The sequence below is a fragment of the Salvia miltiorrhiza genome, chromosome 6, assembly GCF_028751815.1.
Source record: "Salvia miltiorrhiza cultivar Shanhuang (shh) chromosome 6, IMPLAD_Smil_shh, whole genome shotgun sequence".
Classification (NCBI taxonomy): domain Eukaryota; kingdom Viridiplantae; phylum Streptophyta; class Magnoliopsida; order Lamiales; family Lamiaceae; genus Salvia; species Salvia miltiorrhiza.
Window position 1 is genome coordinate 9,167,929 of NC_080392.1, and position 18,249 is coordinate 9,186,177.

An 18,249-nucleotide genomic window follows, 5' to 3' on the forward strand; every position below is an offset into this window, starting at 1 on the left:
TTTGTTTCAAATTTACATTCGATGATTTTTATATCAAATTAAAGAATTTGTCATTATCTTTAATTTAAGATGCATAGAGAATATTTGTTCATATATCAATTTTATTTTTTAAGATGTATATAGAATATTTTTTCATATATCAATTTTAATTTTTTTTAGTCTTAGGGTCCATTTGATTTGCAGTTTAAGATTGATTAGGATTAAAATTATCTTGAAAAATTAGTGTGGATTAGTGTGGATTTATACTATTTCATGGGTGTTTGATATTATGGCTACTTAATCCTATATTGTGTTTGATATCCATAGGATTATGTTGGATTATATTATCTAATACCAAAACTATCCTCATATAATTTTAAAAATACCATGTGTGTCCACCATTATTTGGGCATTTGCATCGATATATGTGAGGAAGGGTAGCAGAATTTTTATCCAACTTCGCAGTATTAAAGTTATCCAAGGGGGGAGGGGCGGATTATTAGTATGAGATATTCCCACAAAATAGCATGGAGAAGTGAGATTAAGTAGGAGTTGACCATATTAACTGCATATGATATCAAACATCACACTAATCTGTATTAATTTAATTTATCCTACCTATAAACTCATATCAAACAGGCCATTAACATCTTATGTATTATTTTAATTTAGGGATAAGTATCAGATTAGCCCTTAACGTAGAAGCCCTTATGGCATTGAGCCCCTTATGGCAAGGGGTGTGTCAAATAAACCCCTATCGTAATTAATTTTGAACAAATACACCCTTAGACCTAACGTCCACTTAACAGCCGTTTACTTATTATTATTTTTTTATTTTTCTTTTTTTGGTGGGTCCCACTTGTCCCAACCCTGGCCCGGCAGCAGCTGATTCCTTCGTCATCTCCGCACGAGAGCAGCGCCGCCGTCTGTTCTCCAGATCCAGCGACGCCGCCGCCTCTCTCCATCTCGCTCCCCTGCTCTCCCAGCCCTGGCCGGCAGCAGCTGCTGCCTTCGTCATCTCCGCACGAGAGCAGCGCCGCCGTCCGTTCTCCAGATCTAGCGACGCCGCCGCCTCCCTCCATCTCGCTCATCTGCTCTCCCAGCCCTGGCCGGCAGCAGCTGCTGCCTTCGTCATCTCCGCACGAGAGCAGCGCCGCCGTCCGTTCTCCAGATCCAGCGACGCCGCCGCCTCCCTCCATCTCGCTCCCCTGCTCTCCCAGCCCTGGCCGGCAGCAGCGGCTGCCTTCGTCATCTCCGCACAAGAGCAGCGGCGTCGTCCGTTCTCCAGATCCAGCGACGCCGCCGTCTCCCTCCATCTCGCTTCCCCTGCTCTTCCAGCCCTGTCCGGTAGCAGCGGCTGCCTTCGTCATCTCTGCACAAGAGCAGCGGCGTCGTCCGTTCTCCAGATCCAGCGACGCCGCCGTCTCCCTCCATCTCGCTCCCCCTGCTCTCCCAGCCCTGGCCGGTAGCAGCGGCTGCCTTGGTCATCTCTGCACAAGAGCAGCGGCGTCGTCCGTTCTCCAGATCCGGCGACGCTGCCGCCTCCCTCCATCTCGTCCGGCGAGCAGAGCGTGAGAGAGATCGTGAGGAGTGAGAAGAGTGAGAGGTGAGAGAGAGCAGAGCGTGAGAGAGAGAGCAGAGGGTGAGAGAGAAATACAAAAAATTAAAAAAAATTAAATAGTTCACGGTGTTAAGTGGACGTTTGGTCTAAGGGTTTATTTGTTCAAAATTAATTACGATAGGGGTTTATTTGACACACCCCTTGCCATAAGGGGCTCAATGCCATAAGGGCTTCTACGTTAGGGGCTGATTTGATACTTAATCCTTTAATTTATCCTACCTATAAACTCATATCAAACAGGCCATTAACATCTTATTTTACATGATTTGTTTACTGGAGTATAAAATATTTGAGTTTTCCTAATTTCAAACAGGAGAATTTTTGAAAAATAAAAGAGGAATCAACTTTCTAAAGTGCTTGCCGTGTGGTCTCAAATTCCCACCTTATGAGTTATGTATGACTCGAATTTTGTTGGTGTGCGATAGCAGTTGTAAAAACATCACCACTTTCCCAAACGCGCTTAAGTCATTCCTAACCGACAACGTCTCTCTTTCTCTCTCGATCAATTCTCGAATTCCTATCGCTGATTTTGAACTCCTAGCAGTCTTCTTCGATTTCCCAGGTACTTACTATCGTCTACTTTATTTATTTATTCTTTTTCGCAGAAAGGTACAACTCTCAGATGTTTCTTCCATTTGGAAATTGGTGGGGTAAGCTAGAAAGTTTGGAGTTAGCTTTATGTAAAGTCGAGGCTGATTCTGATTGTTGGATTTCTTTTTTTTCTTTTTTTTTAATTTTTTTGAACAGGAATTGTTATCTGAATTCTGAAGAACGAATTTGATTGAGTTTTGAAGTTTGATCTGATCGAGTCAAACATGTTTTCTCGAATTCTGGGAAAACCTAAGCAACAGTCTAATAATGCTCTCACCACGCTTGACAAATTAAACGAGGTATGTTGCATGGATTTTTTCTTTTATGGTCAACCATTTCCTATTTCGAACTTTCTGTATGGCGTGTTGTTTATCTATGATCGTAGAGGAATTATCTTGGTAAAGTATGCCGGTGATTGGGTTTGGATATGATAAATGGAAAGGTTACTCAACGGAAAAATTCGAGAAGATGGACTTCTCGATTACTTGCTGGGATTTGATGGGGAGGTTTGGGTTTTTATGATATTTGTAAATATTGACTTCGTGGATTTCCCTGAGCTGATTGCTAGGGATTTAGTTTGTACTTTACATTGATGGATTATTGAACTTTTCTGATTTCTCCTTTCTTTCAAGAATTGTAAACTGTTGACTACTACGATTCTGGATATCTGACTCATCAGCTGAATGGACGATGTTTATCATAATGGAGCGGTGTTTCCCAATCTACCATCAAATAGTGACACCACTTCAAGAAATTCAAAGAAGCTGAAGGATAGGGGTTGGGCGGGGGTGGGGGGAGGTCCAGGTTGTACTGTTTCCTCAGTGTTTTCCCAAGAGGGGAAAATATTACTCGTGGAATATGGATCTAGTAACAGATCATTATAAAGCATCTACATGTTCCTTAACCTTCAGTCAGGTCAAGGATAAAAGGAAAACCTAACTTTGTTGTATGCTCCATCTGGTTCTTACATTAGGTTGTTACATTTTTAAACCATGATTGAACATTATTCTATTGATTAGGGTTGTGTTTGTTCTGTGCACTACTGCTTTTACTTCCAAAATAATAATGGACACTGGTGTTGTTTGTATCATTGCCTTTTCATGTTTGACCCAAAATGATGTTTTTTTCCTACTTGAATTCAATTTGTATATTTGGTTATTTTTCTTGTGTAGACTCTTGAGATGCTCGAGAAGAAGGAAAGTTTGCTCCAGAAGAAGGCATCTGCAGAGGTGGAGAAGGCCAAAGCATATACAAAAGCAAAGAACAAAAGAGGTATGGTTGTCGTTGACTATTTACTTTTCTTTCTTCCTTTTTTTTTTTCATTCTTAAAACATATACCCCCTTTTGCTTGTGCACCTAGTCATTATCAGTCTGCAGCTACTGAACTGAAGCTGCATATGGGAAAAAATTGTGATATTTTGTGATGACATCTCAGCCCCATACCCCCGAGTCCCCGAGTTCAACTTTTTATGCCCTTCTGTACATTGTGGAATATCTTAAGGAGGAGATTTCAAAAAATAAGAGTTTATGATATTTTATCAAGTTTGTTTTACTGTTTAATGCATTGGAATCTATGGCCTTCTTGTTTGTTTCGATTCATTGATAAAATCTTGAAAAGGTATTTGAGTCTGGGGCTTTGGAATAAGTTAAGTTCTACACAAGCTTGTTGAGATTGCTATTTGATAGATATCCTAAGTACAAAAGTCTACAGTTCTTGGATTAGCTTCATTATCTTCCCATCTTTCGTCTTTTCCAGTTTTGGGGCAAAATAAGTAAATTACTGAGCCCTGTTTTTTTGCTTATGTTATTCATTGTGTTTTGTTTCCATGTTTGTCCTTGCACTTATTGACAAGTTATGTAGCAGAAGTTCATGAAATGCAATCTTAATCTTAACTAGTTCGAATGATGTTGAACTTTTTTTTTTATTAAACATTCTTTTAAGTAATTTATTTAATGTCAGTTTTGGTTTACTATATAATAGTAATGGTTAGTGTGACACGTGCCGCTGACTTCTGCCATTAAAAATATAATCATGCAGCGGCCATACAGTGTTTGAAGAGGAAAAGACTATATGAAGAACAGATGGGGCAGCTGGCAAATTTCCAACTGCGTGTCCATGATCAGGTCCAATAAGGATTATTAATTAATTTATTTATTTCTGGATTTCTGGATGGTAACATGCCTGCTCAAGTTTCATATTCTGTTCATTTTCACAGATGATATTACTGGAGGGTGCAAAAGCTACTACTGATACTGTGGATGCATTAAGAAGTGGAGCAGCTGCTATGAAAGCAATGCAGAAAGCCACGTAAGTGTATTGAAAAAACTAGGCAATTATATGCTCTAACTTATTTAGTTAAGATATGGTTTTGTGTAACATTTTTGGCAAACATTATTTGACAAAATATGATCTGCTGTTAGGTATAACTTCCATATATCCTTGACCAGTTGAACTGAAGATTGATTCAATTTGTACCCTTGACCAATTCAATTTTGCTTCTTGTGAAATAGGAACATTGATGATGTGGACAAGACAATGGATGAGATAAACGAACAAACGGAGAACATGAAGCAGATACAGGAGGCATTGGCTACACCTATCGGTGCAGCTACTGACTTCGATGAGGTTTTTGGCTTATCTTTACGTTTTCTATGCATCTCGAGCTTTATCTACATTCATGCTGGCAATTTTCTAGGTCGATTGGTCTGACTACTTTTGGCTGCTGCAGGATGAGTTAGAAGCTGAACTAGAAGAATTGGAAGGTGCAGAGCTTGAGGATCAGCTTCTTCAGCCTGCAAGCACAGCTCCTGCTGCTCAGGTGCAGGCTCCAGCTGGCAGAATTCCTGCTCGGCCTGCACCTCAGAAACGTACAGAGGAAGAAGACGAGCTTGCTGCTTTGCAAGCAGAAATGGCACTTTAAGCACTTTTCCATCCATCATTGGACATGTAACAACGCCTATTCGCTGCTGCTTGGAATTAAAATTACTGTATTAGGTAGTCAATCGACCATTCTACCCAGCGATGAAACCCAGATGCGTTTGGATTTTGAAACTGGCTGGAAGTTGTAGCTCCAATTTTATCTAGTGTATATTATCTGTTCCACGCTTTTGTATGATCTCACAGGATGTAACATGAAACATGTGTTAGAAGTAGTGCAGTTTCTTTGGCATTGTAAACGACACAGCAATATATGGTCCTTGTAAAATAAATCTGTTTGGCCAGAGCGAATAAAGATTCACCCTTTTCTTTTCTCTTCTTTTAACCGCAGATTTATAGGAGTGCCTTTTCTTTTTATTTGAAAAATGTTACATTATGTTTAGATTTGCACTTGGGCAGTTAGAAATGAAAGTTATGACTTATGATGCCACAATTTATGGCTAGAAAGACCCAATTATTTACATAATAATGCATATAAATGTCAAAACCTGCCTTAATTTTATACTATGCGTTATAACTTATTACTACTAAGTAAAAGTAAAAATAAAAATAAAATCAATCAATCTAATCTAATACTATAAGCTATTTCGGTGAGAGTTAAAAACGCGAAACCATTTCATTCCCGCCAAACTATATATACAGAGGTGTAAAAGCGCGAAACCATTTCATTCCCAAATCCCTTGGCTTCCTCAGTACTCTCGTGCTGTTTTCTTCTTTTCGGCGTCCATCTCATCACCGTTATACCATGGTACGTCCTTCCCTTTTCTTTTTGGCTTTTTGTAACATCTATTAGTAAAATTGCTGAAATCACGTCTGAATTTTTGAAATTGTTGCCGAAATCATGTTTATCTAAATATGCCTGCATCTCCTGATTTCTACATTCTCGCATCGCCGCCTTTCGCCGACGAGGCGTGTATACACAAAAATCTTACAGAGCGCACATATTGGTGCGCTTCAGCCTCCAGCGATTTTCACAACATTGCTCATCAGTTCTGTATTTTGTTAACCATTTTTTCCCTGCTGATTATTCAAGACAAACTACTCAGGACACTTAATTATATGTAACTAGGATTCGAAAAAATATATAATCAGAGATGACTAATTTGATCTATTCAGCATGTGTTCTGATGCATCTTACACGATTTGGATTCTCAACATCTTCATTGGCTTATATGTTAAAATTGGATTATATCTTCTACTTCTGATACTTGTTGACTCAGTTTGATCACTTTGTATTTCCATGTATCTCGTATGGTAGAGTAGTTGCTGCTCTTCCGTTATTCTAACTTTTATTTTGATAATGTGCAGTCAAAAAAAAGAGGGCTCTCTTTGGAAGAGAAACGTGAGAAAATGCTACAGATTTTCTATGACTCTCAGGACTTCTTCCTTGTAAGAATCTCAACTAGTGTGTTTATATTGTGTTCATTTCTAATGCTATTCATGTGTAAAATCATCCAATTCGTTTCCTATGGTTTCTTCTCTATCTACTCAGGGAATTGCTACCTTACCAATTTAGTTCCATATACATTTTGCAAATCAGCAGCTACTCTTTTATCTTTATTTCCCCTGTGTTTTTAGTCATCATGTTGACGTAAGTGCTTGCGGAGTTTCTGATCATATTTATTATAAATTTCTTTTTAACTCTTCCATTATCTTTAGTACTATTATGGCGTTATGGTTCCTCATCAGCAAATGATATGCTAAAGTCTAATTGGATGTCACTTCCCCTATCTGAAAGTGAGGAATCAGTCAGTGTATCCACGTAACAAATAATCAATTAAGCTAATAATCTCTATTCATTTTCAGCTAGCTTCTAACAGATTCTAGGAAATATCAGCTGCTCTTTTTCAATTGTATAGATAGCCTGCATCTCTTGTGCATATAGTGCAATCTGAAATACATCATAATAGTTTCACTCCACTAGGGACTGGCATTTGCTTGCACTATTAAGCAATAATGGAACCTTGGTCCATCAGATGCTTCTTCTTTTCTTTTCAATTATCTTAGATATGCTTTCTCTGTTATCTTGCTGTGTAGATTGTAGAGCTCATGGTTTAGTTCTGAACATGACTATTATTGGAATCTTTAGTGCCGCGTATTCTATTTCCTTTTAGTTTTGGTGTTGGAGTGGATGCTTACTGAAAACAATTTTTTGCACTTGAAACTTTGGTATTACCAACACTTATTGGTGTCATAATCTACTATCTTCTGATGATTACCTCATATCCTAGACCATATTATAGATTTTGTTTCACATAGTCACAATTTTCTTTAAGCAGTAGGTTCTATCTATTGAAATTGATCCAGAAGATGTGTATCTTTTCCTTTTAAGTTTAAATCACATGCCAACTTACCAAGACCACTACTTGTTCCTGAATTTGTTTTAGCTGAAGGAGCTTGAGAAATCGGGCCCCAAAAAGGGTGTAATTATGCAGTCAGTGAAAGATGTTGTCCAAAGTCTAGTAGACGATGACCTTGTTTTCAAAGACAAGATTGGAACTTCTGTGCGTAAGCCTTACTCAGATGGATAATATAGAGCTTCTTACTTTTACCTTTCATGAAACGGTTATGCATAATATTTTCTTCATGTGGCATTGTTGCTGTAAGTTATCTTAATACACAACCTCTCTAAATTTCATTATACTTCAAATCTTTTCAGGTATACTTTTGGAGTCTTCCTAGCTGTGCTGGTAACCAGGTTGGTTTGATAATTAAGTTCATATATTGAATCAGAATGAGACTTAAGCCAATTTTGGTTGAACCAATCTGTGAGTTTGCTACAGTTAAGAAATATACAGAAAAAGCTCGATGCTGATCTCCAGAGTAGTGAAAAACGATATGTAGAACTTAATGAACAGTGCAGTGATTTGAAGAAGGGACGAGAGGAATCTGTATGTGCATTGTCTGCAGAGCTTTTACTGATTACATTAGTTAATGAACAGTGTTCCACATGAGTATTTTACTAGCTTCTCAATCTATTAGGATGAAAGGGAGGAGGCTCTTGATGAACTTAAAGCTATTGAGAAGAAATATAACGAGCTCAAGGTGAAATTTCATATCTTCATGAGAAATGCTTTCTGTTACAAAATCTTCAGTCGCCCTTGTTAATTTGGTATTGACCACTAAAGTTCCTGCCCTTATTCTTCAGGATGAAATTTCACAGTACTCAGACAATGATCCAGCTACATTTGAGGCAATGAGTAAGTTTTGCCATCATATCTGTTTCAAAATTCCAATTTTCCTCAAACTCTGTTAACGGTGGATCTTTTGCCTCTTCATGGTTCTTTTGGACTATGTTGTTTGTGTATCCTTACATCAATTGTTTCCCTGCAGAGCAAGCGACTGAGGTAGCTCTTGCAGCAGCTAATAGATGGACAGGTTCTTATCTATTATATAATTGAATTCCTTTTATGTTCCTTTGAAGTTCCAATATCTCGTTATGTAATTTCGTTTCTCTTGTTTCCCTGTCTGTTATGTGTTATGTTTTTGCAGATAACATCTTCACACTGCGACAATGGTGCTCAAAAAACTTTCCTCAGGCAAAAGAACAACTCGAGCAACTATACAATGAGGTATGTAGTTCATATTCAGCTTGCAATTAGATCATTTTAGATTGGGGAAGAACTAGGTAAAAGCTTTAGATACTAGGATAGCATCCTTTGCTGTAAATAACAGATTCTTGTTCTTGTCGTTATGTTGAATAGGTCGGAATAACTGACGACATTGACTATTTGGAGTTACCTTCACCAGTTCCACTTTGCTCTAACTGTGACCCGATGCTCGAAGGGAATCTTTGAGCTCTGTAGCTTGGGGTGAGAAAGCAGCACACAATAAATATTAAGAATGATGGAATTTTTACTAGTTCTAACAGAAGCTGACTTTCTTCACTTTCTATAAAGATTGCTCTTAATTTTTACATGGCAGTGACAGTGAATTAATCTTCTCTGCAGAGTAACTGCCAATTTCCCCAGATTTTATCTGATTTTGGTTATGGATACTATTGAACTTGAGGCCCTTAGGTATGCTGTAAATAATCGTTATTTTGTTGCGTGTTTGAATTTGTACCTATTGTGGATTATGCTCAAATTAGATTAGAAATTGTGTAAACACAGGAGAAATAGTTTTGAAAATAGTTTGGTGACATCTTGTCAAATTAGTGAGTCTTGTGTTGTGTGCGTGCACATAAATTAAATAAATGAAGAGGAAATGAAAAGGATAGCACAAGAGTCGGGGGGCGGAAGTCTGCACTGTGTTTATATGTTGATGAATACAGTTGTTAATTAGGTTATAATAATTCACCATTAAGATTTATTAATTACAATTTACAATTGTAATAATTTAATTAAATGAGATAGCGTTATACTACTCCCTCCCGTTCTTTTTTAAGTGTACTTTGCCGTTAAAAAACGTATACCAAGGAAATAACTACGGCTCTCTTCTGCGGCTTAAGCTAAGACAATTTTTAAACCTTTTCACTTTCACCAAAATATAATACGATTCCCTCTCTTCTACTATTGACTTTTACAGAATTTGAAACTTTAAAATTTTGCCACAGCGTCAAAATCGTAAGAATTTTTTTATATAAATAATGGAGAAATTACAAAGTCATAAATATATTCTCGTAAAGTCCAACAAAATGCTTTCAATTCACACAATCACTCATCTTCGCAAGAAATTGATCCAAATTCTATTTCACCCATAAGAAATATTAACCACATAAATTTTGATCCAAACTTCGACCCTACAAACGATGATGATGATGATGATGATAGCGTTCATGAGGATGGATTTTTGCAGAATGAGAATAATGTAGATGTTGAATTATCAGGTGAGAATATTAATTAAATTTGAATATGAACATCAAAATGAGTTAAACATTCACTAGATATATATAGGGTTAATGGCGCGTAAATTACCAAACTATAATTGAATTATGGTTTGGGTATCATCATATTTCAAAGTGTGTCACATAAATTACTACACTATCAATTTAATCTGATTTAGATTTTCCGGTCAATTACCGGCGAGGTTAATTTGGAAATTTTGCATACATGTCAAATTTAGGATGCGTTAGCAGCCATGTGTCGTCCTAGTGGATGAAATATTGAAACGACGTCGTTCCAAATACTGTTTTATTCAACCCCATTGCAAGGATCACATTTTTTTTCTCCCTCTCTCGTGTTCTCATGTCGCCGTCTTCATATCTCCAGTGAAAAACTTTGTTGGATTCATGAAACAAATGTCACCATTGATACAAATAGGAGAATAGAAGTAATGGCAGCAGATTTGCTTCTTCAATTCGACTATCACACACCACAAAATGCTAAATATATTAATCCAAGAACACTAGATCTGGAACTAGGAAAAATCTAAAGTGTGGATCAAAAAGAATAAAAATCAAACCAACCTCGTCACCATTTTCTCTAAATCAGTGTATCTTCTGGAACTTAATTGTACAACAGAAACCTTCCATCACCATTTTATCTAAATCTCTGCCATGGTTGACCTCTAACGCTCGTCGACCCTCTTTTCCACCGAAGAAATCTAACGTCAACTGTAAAAGAAATGATAAACGACATTGATTTTTAGTCAAGTAAAACGATTGTGTTTCAACATGCGTCCGACGTGTCCACATAGAATTTCCAGTCATCCATGTCATCAATGTATTCGCTGACTAGAATTTAAGAAGTATACATCAAAATAAAAGAAATAAAGTGTAAAAATTTACAATGATTTTATTGCAAATTGTACTTATTAATTAAAGATGAAAAATTACAACTTCAGAAACAAAAGAAAAAAATGTAAATTGCAATTGGGGTAAAAAAAAAAAGGAAATATGACTTTAGTTTAATTACATTTAAATTATAATTAAGTTGTCTACGTATCCCGAAGAAATCAAAGCCTACGTAATTCTCTTACCTTCGTCTTATCTTTGGATTGGGTCTACATGTCGAGGTTAAAATCATCATCATTGGTGTATTGAGATGATTCGGAACAATTAATGGGCTCGGCTTGCGTTCCATTCATCTCCCATGCTTCAAGTTACATAAAAATTTTCAAATAGACCACAGACTCACGATCCAACATTCAAGCCCATCCTCTTCAAACCGAGCATTGTATATTGAAATAAATGAATATATATTTTCAAAACAAAATTAAAACAAATGCCCAACTTATCATTGATTGTATTCAATACATGCATTTATTTGAAGCAGTCCAGGCGGGAATATGCTACAATGATTGAACATGACATATATTAACATTGGACAAGAATGTGACAATGAATGCGCTAAAAGACATGTTACAAAAAAATGATTTAGTTGGAAAAATCATTAATAAGAGAACATCACGTGGTAGGTAGATTCTATGAAATACTATAGATTTTCTATAAAATATTATAAATTCACCATAAAAAATTATGAATTAAAAAAAAATCCGTGGACTTATAAATCATGAATTTATATGATATAAAGATTGAAAAATTCACCGTAGATCTCCAAGATCTAAAGATTGAAAATGGTTCCATTTTATATGACATACACCATTATATATATATATATATATATATATATATATATATGGAGAGGTTCAGGAAAGAACCATAAATAAAAGAAGACCGGAGAACCATTTTCAGCCATTCGATCATCAAGATCTACGGTGGATGCATCATCTTGTTGGATGAATGCAGATCCTGGGTTCGAATCTTGAAGGGAGCATTTTTTTTTTTATTTTTTTGAGTGCATTAATTTTAACAGCGGATGCATTAATTTTTACAGTGAATGCATTAGATTTGATGGTTCTCCCGTTCTCACAAATAATGTAGTTCTCTCTAGAACCACACCCTATATATATATATATATATATATATATATATATATATTGAATATTTATGTATAAATATATATATGTATGTTTTGTAATTTTGATTATCTTTTTTATTTAAATTATTAATGATAATTTTAAATTTATATTTAATTTTAATTATGAAATAATTTTATTAGACTTTCGGTTACGGGAGTGGTCTCGGAATTTTGATCCTTTCAAGGAAAACTCTCCCTTGGCTAACGTTTGGGTTCGCATCCACTTTCTTCCGATCGAGTACTGGAATCCGCAAGTTATTTCTGGTATTGCTCGTTTCTTGGGTCATCCTTTGAAGATTCATGGAGCTTCAGCTGGAAGAGATTTCGGGCAATTCGCTAGAGTTCTCGTTGAAATAGATATGTCGCTCCCTTTACCTAATACTTTACTTATTGATATGGACGACTTTTCTTTTCATGTTGAGTTCGTTTTCAAAAATCTTCCACTTTTTTGTGGTCGTTGCAAGATCACGGGACACTCTCCCGACAAGTGCCATAAGATTAAAGCAATGGTGTTGAGTGAGGTTAATGGTGAGGGTGCGGTGTTTCCGAAGCCGCCACCGATTATTCAACCATGTCTGCAGACTAAGCCGTCTGCTTTGCTGCCAAGGCCGACACACGAGTGGCACCAGGTTGTTCCTAGCAGCAAGGTGGCGGGCAAGGTTGCTGTTACTGTGGACAAGGATGCTGCTATTGGGTGTGAGTTGGACATCAACTCTTTTAGCCCTCTAGCGGAGGACAGTTCAGTCATGGATGGAAGGGAGGCAGCCTTTCATTGTGATTTGTTGGGTCATAGAGAGGTTGCAGCTAGTTAGGGAGATCCGAAAGATCTTCAGGTCGCTAATGTCCAACAATCTAGCGGTGCAGATGCGGACACTGATAGTTCTGTGGATGAGGAATTGAAGGCTGATGATGCTGAAATTATTAATAAGGCAGCGGAGCATCCGTTGGAGGTTCATGTGGCTGTTGATTCGGTGACTAAGGTGGCTGGTGGAGTGGTCGATCAGATAACTGAGGCTGGTAAGGGAGAGGAGGTTGCCCAGACTAATGTGGCAGCTGAATTGGTTTCACAGGACGACAAGGATTCGCCCACTGCGTCGGATGATTTTGCTTGTCGTCTTAGTAGGTTAGAAGAGCAAGTTAGTCAAGGCATGCAACTGCTCGTTGCGACGCCTAAGCGACGGGGCCGTCCCCCAAAGGGGATGGAGCGTCCGCGTGTAACTCAAACTCAGGAAGATAATATAAAAAGTCGCCTCAGGAATGCGGAGGAAATGGGTTATAAGCCGAGGGCCTTTGTTGTTGATCATAGCAAAAGTCCTAGTATGAGGGTTATGGATAATATCGCTAACAGTCGCTGGTCTGATGAAATGGAGTTGCACGATCTTCACACAAACATGGATTTTCCTTATTATTAGATGTTTGTGCGTTTAGCGTGTTGAAGCTTTTTTAGCGTTTTGAGTTTCGTTCTCTTTCTCTCTTTTTTACGAGCTCTTTTGAGAGTCTCGGACCCCTAGTCTGCGTCTTTGTGCTTTCACGGGTTTTTTTTTCTTTTTCTTTTCTCTTTCTTTTTATATAAAACCGCAATTTAATGAAGCAATTATAACTATTGGCAATTTTTATAATTTAAGGGCTCGTTTGGTGCTCAGTAAGGGATTAGTCAATATAGTTAGTAAACTAGATTATTAGCGTGGATAAATATGTGTTACTAATATTGGTTGGTTGTTTGCTATTATGGTTAATTAATCATGATTTTCGTTTGGTATCTATATTTCTAAGTTAGATAAGCTTAACAATGGACACAATTGCAGGGCCATATTAATTATCCTGCGTAATCCGAGGGGGAGGCGGTATTAATTATTCTGCGTAATCCGAATTTTTAGCTCAGGGCCTTCACATATCGCAGGGCCGTCCGCATAAGTGTTATAGAATACCAAACTCTTTACTACTTTGTATTAACTTCACTACTAGAAAAACGCTCATAGATAACGGATTTTTTCCGTTATCTATGAGCAAAAAAACCGTTGTGTATAGTGGTGTTGTCTATGATATATGTCATACACAACGGTTTAAAAACCGTTATCTATGAAGGGAAAAGATAACAGTATAACCGCACATACATCACGGTTATTAAACCGTTATCTATATTGATTATGCATAACGGCGGTGGTCGTGGCGGTGTGTCGCGACGGCGGTGGCAGGGCACGACGATGGTGAAGAGAGAAAGAGTCTAGGTCCGATTTGGGGAAATTTGGTGGGGTGGGGTGGTTTGGGGTTTTGATTTTCTATAATAATATTAAATTTAAAAATAAATACAAAAATAATACATAACAGTATTCGGCCTCATGTATAACGGTTCGATAATACCGTTATGTATGCAACTAATAGATAACGCTCATACATAACGGATTACATCATATTGTTATCTATGCCTATGGATAACACTACATAGATAACGGAAATCTGCAAAACCGTTATCTATTCTAGAAAATGCGCTCATACATAACGGTTTTTAAAAAAAACCGTTATGTATGGAGTGTTATGTATGTGTAATTTTGTAGTAGTGCTTAACTAATATGTTGTAAAACTCAAAACCAAGCACGCCCTAAAAGTCACATATTCATTGTTGTGTAATACTCCTAAATGAGTTGGTCCCCAAGACCGGAGTGGGCATTCTACATACTATGGTTCAGCGTGTTCACGTGACCTGTCCTATTCTGTTCCACTTCGCCTCATCCAATTATACTATAAATGACATTTTTATTAATAATAAATTATATTTTTATCAATAACAAATAAAATTATATATATAAAATAGGATAAATGATATTCCATACATACATAAAAATAATTCATTTTAAATTAATCTCTTATCATTTTTGAAAATTTTCTATCACATGGTACTATGGTAGGTCATTTTTTTCATTCACAATATAATTAATTATCATCATTAATACTATTTTTTTTAGGAACCATTAATACTAATTTTTAAATGAGATAATTTCTCCACTTATAATACATTCAACCATTTTTATTAAAGTTCGTGTTGTCCCCTTTTAGAACTATCTTTTACGGACGGAGAGAGTAATTTTTTTTAACGATTGATACTTTTCTTAAAGGAATATGATACTTTATAATTTATATAAAAGCAAACAATACTTTTATCAATAACAAATTATACTTTCATCAATAACAAATGAAATTATACATATAAAACTTGATAGGAAATGATATTCCCCCTGTCCCACTTCAATTGACACTTTTGAGTTGGGCACGGAGATTAAGAATAAAGGGTTAAGAATGGAAAGTAGATATGGTCCACTTATTTTATGTGTAGTAGACAAAGTAGGGACCACATACTATTTTAAAAAAGTGTCAATTTAAGTGGGACAAATGAAGTGGGACGAAGGGGGTATTTTTTTTAACAACTGATACTTTTCTTAAATGCAAATGATACTTTTATTTTATTTTATAAAATTTTCATTTATTGTTAGTAAAAGTATCACTTTTATAATATAACTGAATAGAATCAAATCAGATTGCGAGTAGGACATTTAGTACTTATTTGGTATCTAAATTTTAAAATAGACTAATTAATAAAAGTAAGATAATTAATGCAATGAATAGTAATAAATAATTATTGTATCGTTAAAATTAATTATTTCAGAGGTGAAGTGAGGTTGTTTCTCAAAGAGAAATAGTGAAATAAGAGAAGTTCTTGGTTTTATCCCAGACCCTCTTGATTAAAAAATTGGAATACCAAACGCATAGATAATGTTAGATTATTTAACTATCTAGACTTATCAAACATACACTTAAAAATGTCTTATTAGAGAAGGTGTGAGAGTCTACACAGTGTTTGATATATAAATTGAGATAAAGGGTGATAAATAAAATTTAGACAAATATAACTTAGATAAATAATACCAGGGGAATGAGATATTAAATTTTCCAGTGGAACAGTGATATAAGAACGGGCCTCTCGCTTAATGTGGGTCTTCTTGTTAATCACTATTGGTATCAAACGCTTAGATAAGATATGATTATTTATCTATCTTGCTTTATCTGGGACTATCAAACACATGAAAAGTTGATTAATAAATACTTCATGTTTTCTTTCAAAAAAAAAAAAAATACTTCATCTCTAATTGATAATGACCTGCTTTAGAAAAGAAAATTATATTCTCCTATAAAAAATTATAGGCTCCATCACTTTTTATTATTTTTTAGGGTAAATATCATGAAAACCCCTGAACTATATCCACTTTATCAAAAATACCTTGAAACTTTCAAAATGTTCTCTAAACCCTCAAACTATTAGATTTTTATCAAATATATCCCGTATCTATTTTTCAGTTACCAAAAACATGATGTGGCTCGCCGGATACCACAATGTAATTTATATTTTATTTTATTTAAATCACATGAAAAAAACGACTTCGTTTCGTGCCATATTCTATCGTGTTTATCCATAATTTTATGTTATTAGCGTGAATTTCAAACACGATAGGAATGAATTTTAAATTTCATAGTGAATTTTTAAAAAATGATATGATACGAAACGACGTCATTTTTGCCATTGCATTTTAAAAAAAAAAGAATATAAATTATATTGTGGCATCTGGCGAGCTACATCACGTTTTTGGTGACCGAAAAATAGATGCAGGATATATTTGATAAAAACCTGATAGTTTGAGGGTTTAAAGAATATTTTAAAAGTTTCATGGTATTTTTGATAAAGCGGGTATACTTAAGGGGTTTTCATGATATTTATCCTATTTTTTATTATTTAATAATTCTCCTTTTCAATAACCGTGACAAACAATAATGAATCATTATCAATAAGACACGGAGAGTAACTTAAAAAGATGCATTCCAATTAAGCGCACCAAAAAAAAAGCCCAATCATAGGCCCATGTCAATTTAAAAGTCTCTTTAAAAGTCTCATATTCATTTATTGTGGAATGACTACATTAATTAATGGTATAGAAAATAGATAGGTGTTTTCATGTATTGAAGAATTCATTGTCTATTCAGGTGCATAATTTGTTATTAACACAAAGAGCAAGAAAACTTTTATTCTTTTATATTCATTAACATGGATTTACTAAAGACCAATGTTTTTGGTAGTTCCTTTCAAGTTCTTGATACAAGGAAACATTAATTAAATAAATTCCCAAAGAAAATGAATGAGTCCAAGTTTGTACAACGAACAATTAGTTGGTTTTTTGTCAGCAATCAGCCTTTCTTAGTTGTCTCCAACGGTCACTTATTCTCCTCAAATTTGAAAAATAAACCCTCCCATTCCCAACATTAACAAATAAATATAGAGGTGGTCTTGGCCGTACAATCGGATTACACTTTCACTTAAACTTTAATTCGTATATTAATTTAAATTTATATCCTAACTCAATCAATATAAATAATACTATTCTGAATACGGGTCAATCCAATTGTACGGTACACCCAAAATTTTGTGATAAAATATATTGGCCTGCCAATCATTCGGCACGTGCCGCATATTCCCGCAAATTTGAATTTACAACAACAGCTCAATCATACCTGGAAACAGAACGTGCGCCGCTTCTGCGCCGTCTACGTGTCCGCGATCAACGGTCCACAGCATGCCCTGGGCCCTTCACAATACCAAATATTTGACAGATGTGAAAAGGTTCCTCCATTTCTGATATAAATAAGCTCCATTCATTTCTTTCTTGTATACAAACTCAGATTTCTGTTTTTTTCCAAGATTTATTAGTTGTTGAAAAAAACAAATTTAAGAAAAAAAAATGGAGGTTTTGAGATTGTACGTTGTGATGGTAATCGTTGCTTTTGTGTTGGCATTGATGGCTCCTTCAATTAATGGCCAGGTCTCTGAGCCAGCACCTGCTCCTTCTAGCGATGGTTAGTTTCATTTTTATTTTTATTTTTACTAATTAATCAGCTACTTAATTTTCCTCAATATAAATTTGAATATGTTCACTATTTTATCAAATGAGTTTCGGAAAAATTATATACATACTGTGCGTTACTTTGTTCGACAAATTTATTTATTTGTGATTTGTGAATTGTGATTTTTGCAGGGGTTGCTATTGATCAAGGAATAGCATATGTGTTGATGCTTGTTGCTTTGGCTATTACCTACATCATTCATTGATCGCCAAGAAAATTTCAGTTTCTGGGCTTAGTTAGTGGATTGCATTTGTTCATTTCTGATTCTTGCTTCAAACTTTTATTCTTTTTGGAGTTGGATTGCTTTCCTTTTC

The 18,249-nt window shown here is 35.7% G+C and overlaps 2 protein-coding genes across 4 annotated transcripts; both read left to right on the forward strand.

Annotated features, from left to right (window-relative positions):
* The first annotated feature begins 1,885 nt into the window (after positions 1-1,885).
* On the forward strand, positions 1,886-5,443 carry LOC130988498 (vacuolar protein sorting-associated protein 32 homolog 2-like). 2 transcript variants are annotated; one of them, XM_057912373.1, is made up of 7 exons: positions 1,886-2,162; positions 2,348-2,490; positions 3,364-3,463; positions 4,230-4,315; positions 4,408-4,499; positions 4,703-4,817; positions 4,921-5,443. In XM_057912373.1, the coding sequence occupies exons 2-7, from the start codon at positions 2,416-2,418 to the stop codon at positions 5,110-5,112; spliced, it is 660 nt and encodes a 219-aa protein (XP_057768356.1). In that variant the 5' UTR covers positions 1,886-2,162; positions 2,348-2,415; the 3' UTR covers positions 5,113-5,443. The 2 variants fall into 2 exon arrangements, with proteins under 2 accessions (XP_057768356.1, XP_057768357.1); XM_057912374.1 differs by having other exon boundaries at positions 1,913-2,250.
* A 305-nt stretch (positions 5,444-5,748) lies between these two features.
* On the forward strand, positions 5,749-9,285 carry LOC130988496 (meiotic nuclear division protein 1 homolog). 2 transcript variants are annotated; one of them, XM_057912371.1, is made up of 11 exons: positions 5,749-5,877; positions 6,438-6,518; positions 7,517-7,633; positions 7,789-7,827; positions 7,913-8,020; positions 8,112-8,174; positions 8,278-8,329; positions 8,463-8,507; positions 8,622-8,701; positions 8,834-8,941; positions 9,080-9,285. In XM_057912371.1, the coding sequence occupies exons 1-10, from the start codon at positions 5,875-5,877 to the stop codon at positions 8,924-8,926; spliced, it is 681 nt and encodes a 226-aa protein (XP_057768354.1). In that variant the 5' UTR covers positions 5,749-5,874; the 3' UTR covers positions 8,927-8,941; positions 9,080-9,285. The 2 variants fall into 2 exon arrangements, with proteins under 2 accessions (XP_057768354.1, XP_057768353.1); XM_057912370.1 differs by having other exon boundaries at positions 8,834-9,253.
* The last annotated feature ends 8,964 nt before the right edge of the window (positions 9,286-18,249 follow it).